The 19,625-nt window shown below is 38.4% G+C and overlaps 1 protein-coding gene across 9 annotated transcripts in view; it reads left to right on the forward strand.

Moving 5' to 3' along the window:
- Positions 1-19,625, forward strand: part of MSRB3 (methionine sulfoxide reductase B3) — an 83,299-nt gene that overhangs the window by 29,668 nt on the left and 34,006 nt on the right. For all 9 annotated transcript variants that reach the window (XM_085044488.1, XM_085044432.1, XM_085044497.1 and 6 more), the window contains 3 exons: positions 4,224-4,332; positions 6,134-6,211; positions 16,128-16,156. In XM_085044488.1, the coding sequence (XP_084900614.1) occupies positions 4,224-4,332; positions 6,134-6,211; positions 16,128-16,156 (216 nt within the window). The remainder of the gene's footprint in view (positions 1-4,223; positions 4,333-6,133; positions 6,212-16,127; positions 16,157-19,625) is intronic.

Consider the following 19,625-nt stretch of genomic DNA (forward strand, 5'->3'; position numbering starts at 1 on the left):
TAGAATGGTTCAAAAGACTTTTTGATATAGGAAAGCCATCAGGCAAAATGCCACCATATTTCAGGGCATGTCAGACACTAATCACCACCCTCTGGCGTGTTGGAACAGGTGAGGGGCTGAGTGGTGAGGAGTAATGGTCTGCTAACTTGTGTCCTTCTGTCTGAACGTATCTTGTTGCTAGTTTTCGTGTGATTGCTTATAGGGAAGGAATGTTACAAACCACAGATTTGAAAAGGTCAGTTGGAACTTATATGTGAGGTGAAATGCTTAATGTCTTCATTGTCAGGTCAACACTCAGAAAATACTTTCTGTTCACTCAATTTGTACAGCAGACTTCAGAGCTGAACTCTGAAATGCCCATAGTCTGCAGGTGAATAGTAAATGGCAGCATGCATTGCCTTGCTTTTCATAAAAATACCCCATTCCTAAACACAAGAATACCATGAAGGCTCCAAAAAGGGTTTCTGTTGATGTTTGTTTCACCCTCCTAAGCTTTTTTTTTTTTTATTTTTTTTTTTAAATTTCCTAAATGTTTATGCATAAAGATTTGTGAGCCTGGCCTTTTCCTCACAAAGTGTTCCATCCTGCTGCAGGGATTGTAAGTACCTTTAGCACTGCTGTAACTGTGGGCAGAGGGCTGAAGGCAAGTGCCTGTTGGTGACAGCTGCCTGCACACTGCTCTTCTTAGGAGCACCAACCCCAACAAAGGCACCATGGGGTGCTGATTAGAGAGATTTAAAATGGCCTTCGATCCTGCAGTGGAATGTAAGGGGAATTTTGTCTGCCTTTGCAGGCCAGTGTTCATCTCTTCTAACACCTGCATCTAACTGGAGTTCAGAACTTAGCTGTCCAGCTTTTCTAAAAGTCATTGCTGAGAACACCATCTCCAAAGATCAAGAGTACTGATATAGATCCTATGAATCCAGACTCTCTTATTCTCATACTGTATTTAATTTAGTCTCCCCTTTATAACCACACTGATGTCATGCTGTTTGTAGAACTGATGACCTTTTTTCTCATTTGCCTCAAACAGTATTATTTGCCAGTGAACTGTGAACCTGCCTTTATGGCTGAGTTGCTGAAGCATTTTGTTGGCTGTATGGAACCCTTTTCACAACCCAAACCTCATCCCATCTATGGAGAACCAGACTGAGGAAGGTGCCTGTTTATTCTCTGGTTTAATGAGTTTGATAACAGCTCCATTACTAGTGGCATTTTTGCTCGTATTGGGCATATCTTTGTGTAGCTTTATATTGTCCCCTCCCAAGATACAAACAGTTGGCTTGAAAGTGACAGTCATCTCATGTCATAAAGGAACAGCTGTAAAACCAGAAGCAGCCACTCTTTTACTGAAAGTTGTGCACTTTTGTCCCTCTTGCAGGTCTTTTTTTTTCCTAACCAAAGGAATGTATTCCTAGAATCTCATCCAGTAGTTCCTAGGATTCATTGCATTTTATAGAAGCTTGTAGGCTATCCCTGTTTCAGATAACATACCTTTACATCCTCTGTAGTCAGGGATAAGTCTTGCTTTACCTCCTTGGCTCTTTGACAATAGGGAAATAGCATGATCCATTTACTGAGCTATCTGTTGCTAGCAGTTAAATAATAAGTGCAATTAATTGAATAGGGACATTCTTGAATGCTGAGGGCTGGACCAAGAGATTTCCTTTATGATTTGTAGTGCAACTTTTTGTTGATCAATTCTCAGATTACAAGCTTGAAGAATCCTTTATTGGGGTCAGTTGCATTTTACTTCAGTGCAGTTTGGCAAAATTCCCCTGTAGACATAACTGTTTGTATTATAAAACATAAGTTAATTATTAAAACCGGGGAGGGGGGTGGGGGCAAAAGATTCTTTTTAAACATGGTTCCTACTTCTGATCTATGTTTTGGATCATGGGGCATCTAAAATTTTTCTTATGCATGTTGTGAACCCATAGATTGGAGAACATTAAATTTGTAAGAGAGGTGAAAAATTATTTAATTAGTGTAAAGGGGGAATACTGACAATTTTTTGAGACACTCAGTATTTTCTCTGTTTTCAAAGTGAAGTTATGCTTCGTTTGCTTTTTTTTTGCAGCAGTTAAGGAGCAAATAGATTTTTTTAAAATTATGGGTAGATACTTTACAAAGTGAAGAGATGTTGGTTTTAAAGATTTTTTGTTGCTCTCTAGATTACTTTTTAAAACTCTAGACTACTTTTTAAATTATAGATAAAAGACTGTCTCTCAAACAGTTTCTTTCTGAGCTGCGTAATGCAAGATAACAATAGCTATTTATATAATGCACATGCTTCCTTTCCCAGTTTGCTATACTTTGAAAGACTTATTAGTCCTAGAGTCCTGCACATTTGGAGAATAAAAACCTCCAAAGTTTGACATCTTTAAATAAGCAACCAAATGTTATAAAGAACAAACCTCACTTACAGTTAGGAAACAATATTTACATTTAAGGTTGAAAAGCCAGGATGTAGGAAAATTTTGCTAATTTGGAAGGTGACCTTTAAGTGCACCAAAACCAAATAATTTGTAAGCTATGGCACAGGGCACATTCCTGCAAAATTTGTGTGAATACTGCTTTAGTGGTTCTTGAAAGACAAACAAAGAGACCTGGAATGAAATCTTTATCCCTCTCCCAAATAAGATTGAAGCTAACAAAGGCATACAGCAGCGCTCTTTCAAAGCTTGCCATTAAAATGAAGGCTCTGCAGCACAGCTAATGAGATGGGTCAGAGTGGAAAACAATCTGTTTTTAAGAATGTTTAGATCAAAAGTAATTTCTAATCTATGAAATAAAGTCGCTTTTCAATACTTTTCTTTCACTAGTAAAGCTTTTTATGTTTGCACTATTTACTTCAATCAGATGTTTTCATTTTTACTTTTCTTCCTGAAAATACTTCCTAGGGGTAGTCAGTAGTGACCAACAGCATTATTCTTTTTCTCTCTCCCCTATTCACCCACCCCCACACATAAAAAAATTGAGAAAAGAAGAGGGGGAGGAATAAAGAAACATCTTTTCTTAAATGATTTGCAAGCATCTGTGCTTTAAGCTACTTTTTATGAACACTCCTTAGTAATGACTCAAGGTAAAAAAGCAGAAAAGCATCCAATGTTAGGAAATTGCAATCCAATACCATGTAATTTAAACCTGCCATTGCCTCTCCTGTACTAAATGACATACAGATGGGTAGCTCTGTTGCCTCTACTTTGGGAACACAATTGGTCTTTTTATGAGTGTATATATATTACTAACAAAAAATATTTTTGTTGGGACTGTTTATTTCTAACAGTACCATATTTTAATTACTGTCATAATTAGAGTGCTTTTTCCCTGCTGTATTTTGTCAGCTAGTTTTTGCCAATGATTATCAAAGTTACCTGAATATTTTGCAATTTATGTTACTACTTTGGGAGTTTTCATTCCCAAAAGCAACCTTATTGTTGTTTGTTTCTTTCCTGATGCAAATTTTTGCCCTGTACAAATGTGTATTTTCTACAGTAATCCTTATGTACTCCTTAGGTTTTCTGTGCAAACTAATCAAAGCGTTAAGATTAGATTTTAAAAGGAGGGTAATTTCAATAGTAACCCTAAATTTTACAACAAGTTTATTGTTGAACCTTGTACAGCTCTGTGCATAAAGAAATTACTCCTTAGGACTCCTATTCTAGTGCTTCAACAGTGAAAAATGAAAATGGCTACTGTTATAAAGAATGAGGATGCAACTAGAGCTTAAATCAACCTTACTGTAATTCTGAATGTTAGAATTGTTTTTCAACTGCTTTAAAGGGTACTGAAATTGCTAGATGTCGTGGCTCAACATCATATGCCCATTACCGTAAGTCTCCAATATAGATGTCTTGTAAAGAATGTTTCAGATGTAGTTGGGATTTTTGCAGATTTTTTTTTTAATGGTCAGAAAAGTGGTACTTTCTTGTGAATGATCGTGTGCGGAACAGTTTAGTGTATAACACACCAAAGGGCTTTGGCTGTAGCACATTGTCACTGCTCCAGTGGAATCACCTGGCTCTCTATAAAAATTCTTTTTTAAACTTGGATTTGAAGAAATAATCAGCTGCAGTTCAGCTGAGCCATTCTTTGTGCATTAGGGACTGGTCTGGTCATTGACAAGTGAATGCAGAAGCTATGCTGTGGCTGTCTGCCAAAGCAATTATTCAGGATTTAAGCTAAAAAGGCTCCTTCTCCCATATCCTCTCCTTTTGCAGGGTCATGTAGGGATAAAAAGGACTGTAAGGTGGTCTTTTCCCAGGAGGAGCTGAGGAAGCGGCTGACACCCTTGCAGTACCATGTCACTCAGGAGAAGGGGACTGAAAGGTAAGGCAGGATGAAGGAAACTCAGATCTCAAAACACAGGCATCTTTCTTTTCCACCCCTCCTCTTACTGCTGTTTCCTCACCTTCCCTACCAGGTTTTGTTAGTTGTTTTTTTTCCTCCCAGGATTTCTGCACTTGTTTACTAACCCCTACAAATTAACACTACTGCAAAGACAAGCATCTGCAACAGGGGGGCCAGGGCCAAGGGTCTTGTGTGACTTTTAATGAACACTGCATGTCTTATAAAGTCACCAGGCTCATGTTTTGAGTCTGTTTTTAGTTTACTACAAAACGTGTGGAAGTAATAGTGGTTTAGGTACACTTTTTTTGGAAGACATCGCAGTAAGCAGAACCATGAGGGAAATGGCCCTATTCCAGGAGGCTGGAGTTTTGAAGGTGGCCATTGTAAGTATAGACGTTTTGGCTGCAGAAAGAAGGTAGCATAATTTAGTTCTTTTCCACCCCACTCCAATTTCTTTTTGAAGCACATGTGGAGAAGGTATTTATTGGCTCATTTGTGGTTGGAATGTCAAAAATTTTCAATAACTGCCCTCACATGGCTTTAGTCGCTGGAAGCCAGCCTCAAGTCCTGGAGGAAAAAAAAGTGACTGGCTTCCAAGATTGTTTTTAGTGAATAAAGTCTCTCTCTCAGCTGATTCCAGCCAAAGGTAACTTGCCAAGGCCCAGCCATTTTTTGTTGTCTAATTTATACCACTGAGCTTGGCGTAAGGCCCTGGCTTTACCTCTCCTCCAAACGTACTAATGATGTAACTGCTTGTTTTCATTCACGAGCTGAAAGGGCTCCCCGCCGCACGTGGGGTCCTAGTTAATAGGCAAACCTCTTCCTGAGAGCGTTGAATTTGGTGGCTGAATGTGCCAGAGAGGCTGGTGGGGATGGTCCCCCTCTCCGCCACAGCCTTCTCTGTCCTGCCGCAGCCCCAGCGGGGCAGGGGGACCATGGCCTCTGCTGGGAGGCCTGTCTTGCCTTCCCCCCGGCCCTCCACTCTTGTGTACAGGACCAACAATGTGATTTAATGCACACAAACAATCGGAGATTAGGTCATTCTTAAAAATCCTGTTTATAAAAAAAAAATTGGACCTCATAAAAAGGGTGAAAGGATAATAAAAACAAGCTGCTGAGCACATAGGCTTTTTGTTGGGCTAGCGCAGCTGATTCGTATTAGGTGAATGACCTCCTAGCCTTTTAGATTGTTAACTTAGAAAAATATTCCCTTAAAGCTGGAATATTGCTTTTCAACTGAAAATATAAGGCACGCACAGCTTGAAATCGTGGACCAATTATTTCATTTTCAGCTACAATGTCTCTGCCGCCCGGGCAGCTAGTGTTGGCGTGACCCAGCGCCAGGGCTCTGCAGCGCTCGGAGGCCTCACACCTCGCTGCACTGTGGCCGCTGAGCCCTGCACACGGCCAGACATGGACACAGCGAGGTGCAGCAGGTTGAGCTACATGCCAAACAGTCCGTGTTTACAAAATCCTGACATTTCACTGGCCAAATAGGGGAAGACTTCAGTTTTACCTCGTTGTTTTCATTGTTGTTTCGGCCTTTGAACTGTGGGACAATTTGCTTCCTTTTGCATGATGCGTAAATCCGAGGCACACAAACGAGGACATTCTCCTTTTCCTGTGCCTGCTTTATTTGCTACCTTTAATAAAAAACAACTGCCAACTTTGAAATTGTGAGGTTCTTCTATAATGTTTTTCTAAAGACTTAGCTACTTTGATAATTACAAAAAACCCAAATGTCTTTATTTAATTTTAAAATGTAGTGTTGTTTTTCCAGTGCCTTTGAGGGGGAGTACACACACCATAAAGCTCAAGGAATATACAAATGTGTTGTTTGTGGAACTCCTTTATTCAAGTGAGTATGCTAAATATAGTTTTGAGATTTCTGTCTCTTAGGTTATGTGTAATCTTGTATATATTTCATACATAATTGTGTGAGGTCTTTTAATAGAATCACAGAATGGTGAAGTCATTCAACCTTTTAAGGGATACAAGAGAAGCAATGTAAATAATAATGCTCTAGTGAAATTAGTTTTATAGTAAAGATAAAAGATTAGGATAAATAAATAACATAGGAAGATAACATTCCAGTAAAAGAGGAAATATGGCAGGAAAAAAGTTAGTAGTTTTTAATTCCTTTTTCTATATGCAGCGATGCCAAATAATTGTAACAGTCTTTCACCGTGTCAACAGATACTGAGGTTTGTCTGCTAGCATTACTTACAGGTAGCTTTGAAAGATACCAGGTGGCAATGCTGAATTTTACATACAGCATTTTAGCTGATGATGGAGAAAAAAGTAGATGCTTTTTTTTTTTTAGAATTCAAGCAGTTATGAAAACAAATCAGGAAAATTGCATTACTTACTGAATTTCCATCCATCCCAATTAGCACATATGCAGAGCTGGTTTAAAAACACTCTTTAGAAATACTGTGGGGATTATAGCCCTAAATTTGATGCTAGAAGCAGTGCTAATTGAATTCCCATGATCACTGCATTGTTCTGCACAGATTCAGTTGTCTATGTGTTTTTTCTTATTTCTGGCTGCTTGTGTTCATTCTGATGACAAATTTTTTTTTCCTTGCTTTTTTCCCGCCCTCAGTTCACACTGAGTCTGTCCTTCTCACTTGAAGAGCTACCTTTACAAGAACATGAAACAGGATGGTTAGAATAGCACTAATAGTATAGAACATTGTGCCAATAATAGGTTAAAGCAAAATACAATTGATGTCACTCTAAAATCACCAGATGTGGTAGTGATAGTTGTCCTCAAGAGACTGTCTGTAAAAAGAACGAAACATCTAATCTCTGTAATGTTTGAGTCCTCTGTTGGAAGGATTACCTGCGGAAACTGAGTAATAATGTGAATCTTTTGGGTTGAAAATCTTATGGTTATAGACACAGCCAAGACAATAGTCTCATGTCATGTGTTACTATGGTCCTTGGCTTGAGGGTGCAAAGTGGGGATCCAAAGTCTCCATAACCTGTTTTTCTACCTGCAACTTAGATATTCCACTGCTAAATCTTTCGGGGGGAAATCCTGGCTCTGTTGAAGTCAATTCATATTTAGCAAGTGAATACAATGGAATCACGATTTCACCTTCTACCTTCAAGACTGCTTTTCTTTCTGTCATCTGATGGAGAAAGAGTAGGGTATTTTATGGGGTGAATTTTGAACAGCAGCAGTATGCATACATGAATGTGAACTAGTTTCCAGTTGCATTAACAATAGTTTTAAGATGGGAAAAAAATGCAACATGAGACTTATCTGTGATTCTCTCAAGTGCACAGTATGCTTTGGCATAGTCTTGAGTTAATGAGTTGGATTTCTCTATGGGAAATGAGCTATATGGAAATGTCTCTGTTTTCAGATTCTCTTTGAGACCCCTGTGGATTTTATGGGAGAAGAAAGGGAAAGAGGGAAGTTGTTTTAATTTTAGTAATTCCCAGGCCAGTGGGTACCTGAACAAAACACCTGGATTGTGTCCTGAGACTGGACTAGTCTTAACTCAGTCTCCTCAAAGTCTTTGTGTTGCCTTGTGAGCTCTTACCACCTCTGGCATACATCAAATTCAACTAGTTTTTCTGAAGTGGCTGGCAACAGTGGGAAAAAATGTAGAAGCCAATAGGAGTCCAACTTCTTTTGTTTACTGACCTCAAAATATCAGTATATAATGTCTTCCTTAACCAGGGAAGATAGATTTCTGAGTCTTGGTCACTGATTCAACCCAGACAGATAAAAAAAGAGTGAGGAGGAAACACAGATAAGAGAATGCAAGATGCATGCTATTTACTACATTTTCCCTACAGAGTGTAAATCACTGAAGTATTTTCTTAGGAGTAAGGTGGGAGTACAGTACAAAGAAAATCCATTGCCCCATTTAAAATGTGTGTAGTTTTTGTGGTGGCATGGGATTTTTTTTGTTTTTTAATTTCCAGATAGTTATCTGAAACTTGCATTTACTTTTGTTTCTCATTGGATGTCCATTAATTTTTTTGTCTTTATGTCATTGTAATCTGTAAATATATATATTTGGACCTGTCAGTTTAACTAGGAAAGAGACTGGAGCTTCAGCAGTAATATTAACAAACTTCAACTTTTAACATTTTTGATTTACGTTGTTTCATTACCATGTGACACATGAGGTCAGGGAACACATGAATTTTACACTCCAGATGAAAGACCTGGTTTTTGGTAAGTCTTTAAAACAGAACTTTGTCTCTATCCCAGGAAAGATAAAAGAAACAATTAGGAATTTTACATCTCTTCATCTACCTACTTGTACAAGTGTTATGAGAAACCTCCCAAGCTTTATGGAGGACATGCTTTAACTTTTTCCGCAATCTAAGGTGTCTCACACATAAAATCCATAATCATGCTATTGAATCTTACTATTCCATCTCTGAACTTCCACGCCAGACAGTCTCCTACATTCTAGCACAGCTGCCTGAAGAAAGCAATAAATGAGAGAGACAATAAATTAATCTCAAGGACCTCATTTTCTGCGAGCCAGTCCTTGTGCAGTTTTGTGTTACACTTACTTCAATCTAACTGTAAACTTATGCTAAAAGAAAGAGCCTTGCTGCCCCTACCTTTCTTTAGGGTGTTTTTTCACAGCTTTCTCTTCACTGGACCTCACATAGTGTGGCTGGAGTATGTCTCAATGCAAAGCATGGATCTAATAGAAAACTAAAAGTCAAAGAAAAAGCCCTCATACTTATCAACCATACCTGCATGTGTTAATTTTTTATCAGCCGTGTTTATCATGGCTGGACATCCTCCAAGGCAAGGCTGTGTTTTTCTGTGTCAGAGAGCCCCCTATGCCACCTGAATCCTCAGTGTTTTCTAAGGGCCAGCTGTATTTGCAAAGTTGTGCCTACTTTAATTTTTCAAGGCATTTCCTTATACATTATGCAAAAATACCATTCAGTCCATAGCCATGGAAAGAGGAGGTTAAAATGGACCTGAGTGAAATCCATGACTTGTGCTACTGCCATAGGAGAGAATCTATTCCATATTTAATGAACCATGGTCATGTCCCTTACCATATGCAGGACTGTGACAAAGATGTGGTATAGATGGGAACTGGGAAGCATGGGAGAATGATTTCCTTTTAAAAAAAGAAATATTATTGTTTTGTCGGTTTCCAATTTTTAGGGCCAAAGACTAAATTACCAAGTCTTCATAAATCACCCACTGCTGCCTTTATTGCTTCCTGGAAGGAATTCTTGGTAATCGTGTTGGCTCTTCTGGATATGTACTAGCAGACATAGCAACAGCATTATCCCTGTTATGTTTTCATTTGATTTTTGTTGAACTGTCTCAGGTTTTCTCAATATCTCTCAGACATCCAACCAAGAGAAAATGAAAGAGAGGCTGGGCAATACAGTTATACCATTAACATTGTACCACTCTTGCTTTCACAAGACAAGGCAGGATTTCAGTCACCAGGCTAGATCTCGATGAGAAATTTCCTTGCCCCAATGTTGAGTGCTTAATTAATGGTCTTTAAGCCTTCTTACTGGTATTTATATCCTTTGAGCAAGCCAAATGAAAAATCAGCACTGCTTATCTGGCTAGGAGAGCCCATATGACGTCACTGATGTGGTTTCTCTAATACGATCTAATAAAACTACTTGAGCAACTTCATCTGTCTTGACTGACTCTTAGTTTTCTTAAAAGACTGTCAAACCCATCAACTTCTACTTAATAACATTTGTTTGAAGTAAGTTGGTTCTCACCAGTGTAGGAATCAACTAATTGTTTATGTTGGAAAAGACTTTTAAGATCATTGGGTCCAATTGATCTGCCCAATGATCCCCAAGCCCACCACTAAACCATGTTTCTAAGTGCCACATCTAGATGTCTTTTAAATACCATCAGGCATGGTGACCCAACCACATTCCTGCGCAGTCTGTTCCAGTGCTTGACAATGGTTTCCATGAAGAAATTTTACTAATGTACAATCTAAACCTTCTCTGGTACAACTTGAAGCCATTTCCTCTCATTCTGTCACTTGTTACTTGGAAGAAGAGCTCAACACCCACCTGGCTACACTCTTCTTTCAGGTAGTTATAGAGAGTGATAGGGTGTTCCTTGAGCTTCCTTCTTGTGCTCCAAATCATTCACCAGTATCCTTACCCTTCTCTGGACATGCTCCAGCACCTCAATGTCATTCTTGTGAAGGGCTAAAACTGGGCTAAAACACCAGTTCTGAGTACAGGAGATGATCCTTGTATAGATTCTGATTCTAGTATCCTTGTATAGGTACTGATTCTAGTATAATTTTTATTGCTATTCTCAGTGTAAAAGTGCAATGGATTCTTTGTAAACTTTTAAGTCTGATACATCATTTCCCTTGTTTGAAATTTACACTGCTTTGTATTAACTGTTCATCAGTCACTCTGCTTGGAAGAAGTAATTTTCAGCTGGTTTTAACCTACTTTATGCTTTACTATGTGTATGTATGTACCTCAAGTAAAAATCAGGTGGTGGGGGATTGTTATAGATTATAACTGCAGACGGTGTAGATTTCTATATTTATCTGTTTATAGCTCTCACATTAAAAAAAACCTCTGGACTGAACTCACCCAGAAACTACTCTTCATTTCTGGAGGTATTTAAAAGACATGGAGATGTGGCACTTATAAATATGGTTGAGTGGTGGGCTTGGCAGCACTGGGTTAATGGTTGGACTCGATGATCTTAAAGGTATTGTCCAACCTGAATAATTCTCTGATGTTAAAATGCTCCTTTTGAATTTGGCTTTTCATCAGTATGCAGAACAGAAATTGTCACAGCATCCATCAGTAGTGAAATTTTTTCTTTAATTAGGCTTACTAAGGAATACGGCATCATGCCGATTCTATGTCAATCCTTTCCTAATAATAAAATTATATAATGTAATCTACTTGCCAATTTCAGCCAAATTTCGCAGGGACATAGTTATTAAACCCCAAAGATTTTAAGTTCTTAAAGCAGTAAAAAAATCAGAAGAGAGAACGTATTCAAGCCCTGCTTGAGGGGAGACCTGAACAAGAGTTCAACTATACTATTAGATTACAGCAGGTAATATTATTATAAATAGTATATATTATTGTATTATAACAGAGAATCCACATGAGGGTTGAAGAGAGAGAGGCATTAGGGATGTCCAGCTCTGGGAAATATCTGTGAGTAGTTTTGCTGCCTGAGACACCACAGGATCTGTCCCCTGTCCACAGTGCAGAAGCAAGCCCATCTTTGCTCTTTCTGCTTGATTCTTAAAGCTTGGGGACTTCTCAAATTCCCTGATGGTGCACGTCTCATAAATTCCTAGGTAGTTACATCAGGTATTAATTTTTACATTGGAATACTGCTGTGTTTTTCTTTCTGGAAGCTTGACTTTCAGAAGCTTCCAGAAGCTATTTGGAACCTCAGCTCATGAGTATGATTAGTGACTGCTATCCAGGTAATGGTTTACATTTTCAGAAAGATTATATCCATACTTATAAATAAAATGGACAGAAACCTCTTTTCTGGCCCTAAAGGCAAGTGACAAGACATGGCTTGTGTTTTTAGCCTAAATTCCTCCACTCTGAAACAGAGTGGCCTGATTCATCCTGCTTTAGGGGAATGGTCCCTGGGCTGATCCTCCCTGCAGTTTGCCTAGGTCCTGTCTAGGAGAGGCTAGTTCTCAGCAGCAGGATATGGGCCAACACAGGGCCAGCACAGTGTCCAGGGACAGGTTCACAACTGAGCATTACTGTCCTGGCCTTCTTTAGCGTGCTAGCAATGCTGTAGCCAGGAACACTTATACTCCAACTTGGTATTTTCTGTACTACTGGGGGGCAAACATGAAAGAGAGAGGAATGATTTTATTCTGCTCAGTCACCTGGACCAAGACATGGTTTGGCTTGGATTGCATCAGGAGCCTGCTAAACCATCTTCAGCAAACTGCCCATGTCAATATGGAATAAAGTTCTTTGAAAATGAGGATGTATCAAAGATGCATCAATTATTCAATTATCTTTATGACTGTAACAGATCTTTATTAAAGTCGTTTTCAGAGAGAAGTAGTATTTTGAATGTCTGCCCCTACCAATGTTGTGTTTAGCATCCTTGAAGCAAACTGCAGAGTACTTTCTGTGATAGCTGTGGGGCTTCCAAAGGCTGTTTCCCATGTTCCCTCAACAAAACCCATATAAGCCTGTTAAATACTACATCATGAAAGGTAAAAGGAAAGGCAGTTGTAACACAACAGCACAGTTTCTGCAGTAAGTCCTCTTTCCTCTCTCGTTGACAAAGGCCTGCTTCCCTGGCAAATGGCAGATCTGCGTTAACATCAGCTGTAGTGTGTCTGTTCACACTGTAATATGTGGCACAGAACAACTACAGTCCAGTCATACTTAGGAAGGTAGTAGTTTAAAATTCAGATTATAGGAACACATGATGGTTATCATTACTCCATTTCTCTCTCTTTCTCAGTACTTGTCAGTCTGAAGATCTGGTATATGATGTCTATTAGAAGAAACAGGTTGAAACCCTGCACCACTTTGCAGTACAGATAAAATGGGCATCATATATTCTGTTGTTCGTGTTTGACTTAGTTACTCCTGGGATCTTTAAAAGTATTGCAGCACCTTGTGCTTAGCTAGACCTTTCCAGCAGCTCACTATTTCCTTGCGTATGGTGTGTTGGTAGCTGAGCCTGCTTGACATTTGTATTGCCATGTGTTGTGTGTATTTGAGCCATATCAAAATTGGAAATGAAAAGCACTTTATAAATACCCTCTTGTTCCCTTTATGTATATAAACTCCTTTCCAAAGATATTTATGAATGATTACATGACTTTCAGAATATTCTTATGAGACACAAGTAGAGAAAACATGCAGAAAGCTATTATCTGTTCATTGTTTGGGGTGGGTGAGGAGTGTTGGGGTGTTCCCCTCTTGTTGTGATAAATGATAAAAGACAATTTGTACAGTCAGGGCCTGGCACTGTAAGGTGCATTTTGTCTGGTAGGATGCTTAGGTTGGATATCAGAGTATGTAGTATGATAACATGCAATGTTCTGAGGAGTTTTTTTTCTTCTAGTTAATGTAGTTTTAAAAGTCTAAAGGAGTCAGAGTGAATATTTATGTGTGTAGCAGAACATCCCTTTGGAATGTACTTTCAGTAATTAATTTTATCCTATTTAAAGGCCGTATTTTAGTTGTGCATTTTTAACACCTATGTGCAATTAGTTTCTGGTACTTTTGTCTGATGTGTTGTTGAGAAGCAGATATAAATACTGGAACATGGGAAAGGTGCTGCTTCCATTAAAATGCTGTAAGCTTTGTCATTCCTTCAAGTAGTCAAGGTGACTTCTTGTTCTTGCAGTGCTTCTGTCACATCTGCCACTTGCTGCTTATTTACAATGCCAAAGATACTTCATTATTTTCCCCCATTTTTTCCTGTGCCTTACTAAGATCTCTAACAGTTTCTGTAATACTGTATCCTAAATTTTACATCTTTTTCCCAAGGGGAAATGGTGACCAATAACATAGGTGACCCTCCTGCTCTTCATGGCTCATAGTACTACCTCCCATGTTGTGTTTTCTTTCATAGCTATTCTGCTGTTGCCAGACAAAGTTCTATTCATTTATCACCCCCATATCAGTTTTCTGATTTGTTGTCCAGTAATTTATGACTGTTTGGAGCTTTGGTACTCATTACAGTGCCCAATGACCCTTGTGACCCTCCTCCCCATGCACTCTGCCACCTTGGCCTCTGGGCCAGTTTGTTGATGCCACAAGTTGCAGTGCATATGTCCATAACCAGCCATGCAGGCTGAGAAGTGAGAGCTCTGTTTGACCAACTAATAGCGAGTACCTACAATTTAGGCAATGAGAAGTTAATCCTGCAGATAAACAGATGCTGAGGGTAAGATTTGTACATTGTGTCTGACTATGTAGGTAGTGAGGTGTCGCTGACACAGTGATGAGCAAGAGAGAATAGTGTGGGCAGATACAGAGCAGCTTGAGGAAAATATTGTAAATAAAACACTGATTAAGTGGCTTTACTTGTAACTCCGTGGAATTTCCCCCAGGTTACCCCTTTTCACAGGGTGGGGACTTCATCCTGCTGGGTGTAAATACCAATTGAATTATACTGCCAAACTGAGCATGGGCTGGTGACCTGGGCAGTTACTGGTGCTGATATTTTGAAGGCATGTCATCAACATGCTTTCTTTGTTCAGTGCTTTTGGCGGTACTTTAAAAATATTAATTATGAAGATATGTCTTTCCCCTTTCATCTTTTCATCTCCTGAGAGTTATATTTAAGACAAAATACTGTGAGCATTGGAGGAAGGTACAGAATGAGCAGGATGGAAGAATAGAGTTGTTTCCTTTCTGGTAACTTTAACAGTGTGAACTTGTTAATTTTTTCAATTATGATTGATTTTATATTTGTTTGCTGTAGCATAGATATTTGTTATAGAATTACACTGCTGGTTATATAAAAATGTAGTGTACATGTAACGGCATGTACAAGCTTATAAAATAAAAGTAGAAAATAAATATGCAATTAGTTTTTGAGGTTCAGTCATTTGTTTCTGAAAAAAGGACTGTAACTTCCCAAAATACATCCCTTCCTTGATGCAGCGTAAAAGGATCCAACATTACACTTCCTCCTTAGAATTTCTGGGCAAATGCATTTTGCTGCCAACGTAACATGCTTTAACAGGTCTCCTGCTGGTCAGACCTTGTGTCCTGCTGTGACAGCCATGACCATGTGTACAACTGATTGTTAGTGGGCGATATAAATCTGATTGGAACATGCCTGTTAATTGGTTTGGGAGCTCAATATAGACAATGCTGTCTTGTAGCAGATTGTGTAGATAGGCCTAGTCATAGGGTTAATTCTGCTTGACAGCACATCAGCAGCATCTTGAGTAATTACCCAACTTAAGTTTTCCCACAGTTGAATTGAGATCTTCAAAGGCTTCTACATTTACAAGTATTATTAACCGATATCTGAAACATGATGTTCCCACAAGGGCTAATTTTTTCTTCCTTTTATTAAATATACAGGTTATAGGGTTCATTTGCTAAGTGCTAAGCCCTTAGAAGAAAACATTGCTTGTTAGAGAGAGAAAAATCTGCAGTGCACGACCAAAGCTAATGGTGCATAATGCACACATCATTATCTTTTCGCAAAGACTTTAAAACAAGTTAAAATTTAGGTCTGGGTCCCTTCCTCTCTCCCTCTCTCCTACCCCCACTTTCCACTTTTAAGAAAATCAAACCACTTAGTCCTATGTGCAGAATGAGTAAATTGAAGACACAAACAAAAACCTCCTAGGATGTTGTACAATTAAGTACAGATCATTGGATACAATACATATGACATTAATGAAACAGTATCTGCTTCAAAAATAGATTGGAAACATTCATGAATAAATTAAATCCTCTTAATGACTTTTCAAAAATGAAAGAAACCTATTTCATACAAACAACTCTATGCTATGATTTAATCCTGGTTTACATTTATCTTTTATTTGCTTCATTCATTTTGTGATTTGTCTTTTAAAATATCTTCTTTGTAACTCTACAGTGTAGAAAACAGTAAAATATTAAAGGTAACAGCTATTATTTGGTTCAAATGCCTTTGAATGCAGTAAATGTTAATGTACAGAGTTAGACAGTCTTGTTAAAGATGGTATTTGCCGGGGCAATCAGCCTGACAAATGGCTTTTATGGCATAAAGCAGTTCTTGTAACTTACAATCTTTTTATTTTCTTTTGCAGGTCAGAAACAAAGTTTGACTCCAATTCAGGTATGTTTAGATTTACAGTGTTTTACTGAATGTACACTATTCAGGTTAATCTCAAAAGAGTAGTTTATCAGTTCAAGTTCAGTTTAGTTTTAAACAAACTGGGGTAGGTCAGTCTTAAAAAGGATCTTCATTTCTCACCCTCTCAAAACAGCATTGTTACTGTGAAACACTTGCTTTCATTCCTTTCATTAGTTCCGGTCTCTTTACATTTTCCCAAAAGATGATCAGGAAGATGTATTTTGCAACAGGCTTTAATTGATCCAGAATAATTATAATACAAATAAATGATAATGCACACGAAAGCAAATGGAGGACTGAGAATGATCACTGCTATAGAGAAGAATGTTTTTCTTCCTGGTGGACAAAACCATTTCATGGGAATTTGGAGTCAGTGCAGCCTATCTGTCAGGAAACAGATGATTTGTCATCAAATTTTCGTGACAGATGCTTGTACACAATGCATGCCAGACCAGTCTGTAGAGCTCAGTTGAGGAGGATTACCAAAAGGCAGTCTCTCTCAAGTTGTCTTTTTAAAGAATTGTAATGTGTTGTAGGGATTGGGAGGGAAGTGAAGGTCAGTACAACAGGTTAATGTGTATCTAACAAGACAAAAAACACAGGACAGCAAACAGGGGAGCAGTTGGAGGAAAAAATCAGGTACCCTAATACTAGACTGTTACTTACTCAGTTAGCTATTCCTGGTTGTCCCTTAAAGTTAAACAATAATAAATTAAGAATAGGCTGTTGTCCTGAAGCCAGCTGAAATGTCCATTGTCTGAAAAGGTTATTCAAAATACATTTTTTGTTAAGAAGAAAAGGTCTGTTTTAAACAGGAAACCTGATATTATTTTGGCAATTTTGGGTTTAGGCCAATGTTACCTTCTATATGATTTGCCTAATGCAGTGATTATAATTGCTTATAATTTTATGAATTTTACAATATATATTAATCAGGGTGTTTATGGAACAGCACATTTCCTTTTATTCCAGTTACAGCATGATTTGGGTTTGCAATGTGAGGCATTATGTTGCTTTTTCTTTCCTCCTTAGATTTTATCTGTGGAACTATATGGGAGTGAAATCTACAGCAGGAAACATTTAAATAGCCAATGCCTATATCAATGCCAAATATGTATATTTGCATCATCTTGCTTCTATTTTGATTTTTGTCTGTGAGTTTGAGGTTACTTGCTTTAAATATTTCTTGAATAAACTCTATGCTAAGATTGATTATTGGATCCTGACAAAACACAGAGGGGTTGCAGGGGTGACTGCTTCACACACTGTCTGCCGTTATCTCCTTTATTTTACTGCAGTCACCAAAACTACGGTGTGGAGCAGAATGTCACATGTCTGCTTTTCTGTTGAGGGGAAAATGCACTCTGCAGAGCTTCAATTTGCTTAGTGGATTAAGCTACAATTAGTTTTCTGACTCTCTTTTAAAACACTTCTCCTGTTAGGTGCACTATTCTGCCTGCCGCTCCACTTAGCAGTGAAGGCAGGGGCATGGCTTTTCCTAGGGAGCCCAGGGTAGAGGTAAAAGTTTGGCACTATTGCAGCTGTGGTGAGTGCCTTGTCAGAACACATCACCAGGCCTTTCTGCCCTGGGGTCCTGGTCCCTTTTTAATCTTTGCCCCAAATGCTGTATTTGGACCCAAGAATTACTGAGGTTTAACGCCTCGGTCTCATCAGTGCTGTGTCTTTTGGCATAGGTTTCAGGTAACAGCCAAGGGTAAATGTAAAAATCAAGAACACCACGGCTGAAACCCCCCTTATCTTTGTGAGAAGTACAGCAGCCTTCCCTTTACAGGGAGAGCACTCCGTTCTTCCACTGAGAAGCTGTTCACAACAATCAGATGGCGCAAGGACTTAGAGTTTCTCTTTTGTTCCCAACATAGAAGAGAAGAGGAGAAGTGGAGATACTGGCCACAACTCAGCATCTGCTACCCAAATAAAATATCACTGGTTTTGTTTCTCCACCAAAGAATTTGCTATCACTTTCCCAAACCAGACAATAAGCCCAGACCTCCTGCTGCCTCTGAGTGAACAGGACGGTGTAGGCAGGGAGCAGAAGGATGCGTTGCTGATGGCATCCTTGTAAAAACCCCCTTTCTTTTGTATGGGGAGTGCAGTGCCCCATGTAGCACCATGTTACACAGGCCTTTGAAGAGCGTGAATGTAGTTTTGGTTTGAAAAGCGCTGCTGGCATTTGAGTCTGTATTTATGCAACCTCAGGTTTCTTGGAGACACCTTAAGGTATTTTCATATCCCTCATTTCATTTTGAATTCCCTAGACTGTCATTCCTAAGTAAAGTAATGATCCTGCAAACTGGAACAAACATGCTTTGTTCTCATTTATCTTATGTTACTGAAAACAGTTCAAGTGTTGAATGTAAGAATGAGGTAATCTTATTATAGAATATATTCTTTTTCCCAGGGAGCTGTTCTACAACTATTGCTTGCTCTAAATTAACCCCAGTGTTAATTCCAATTAACTTGCAAGTCTAGATTTGCCCTTAATAAACATTTATCAATGCTTATTATACTTGTCTTTCCTAGAAATATTTGTGAAGCATTGAAGAAATAAAAGAAGACTTTCTGAAGCAAGTACAAAGTCAGAAATACAGCTTTTAAAGTATCCAGTAGGCTCACTGCAAATGTAACCCTGGAAATGTTGTTCAACACTGAAATATTAGGCAAACATTGTCAAGGGAAGATTAATTTGAGCTTTAGCATTAACTTAAAAGAAGGCTGCAAAATTCCTACAGTGATGGTCAGGATTTATCATACAAATAGCTATAACATCTGTAGGGGACACACATTCTTCATATCATGACTAACAGTTCCATCTGAGAAACTTCTTTTTCTCTGCTGATTCTTTGTAAGTCTAGAGCTGCAGAATTTCTGTTTCAGAGACCATGGGGTTAGCTTCATGCTGTTAGAATATCTTATAAATGAAACAATTTTGCTTTCCTGTCATAATGTGATGGATTTTACTGGTACTTGAAATAGATTTTTTTCTAACAAAGTACTTGAAAGCAAAAAAAGGTTGTAGGACATTTTTTTCCCCTCACAATTTGTTAGGGAACAAAGTAAACCACAAAAAACTCACAGGTGAAACAATTCTGTTTTAATTATCAGTGTTTTGTTAGTGTCTAAAATGCTTGTGCTATGTTCTCGGTTAGAAGATTTCTGAATTTAAGAATATAAGAATTGTATTGGAATAATGAATAGAATTCATTTGATATATGATAAATAGATTTTTGCTTTTTTAAATTTAGAGTAAAATAGGTCTTCAGGGTGCTGTTACATAACAGGTAGAATTTGTACATCTCAAAAGCTGTTACTGAACACTTTAAATCCCACATTAATAATAGCAAAAGTAAGCATAGAAAATGCAAACTTCCTCAGCATGCTCCCTTGTCACCAGGGAATGGTAATGGTGAATTTTCTATTGCCTTCTGGGAAG

The sequence above is a fragment of the Lichenostomus cassidix genome, chromosome 1Aa (genome assembly GCF_008360975.1).
Source record: "Lichenostomus cassidix isolate B80296 chromosome 1Aa, HeHo_3.0, whole genome shotgun sequence".
In the NCBI taxonomy this organism is placed as follows: domain Eukaryota; kingdom Metazoa; phylum Chordata; class Aves; order Passeriformes; family Meliphagidae; genus Lichenostomus; species Lichenostomus cassidix.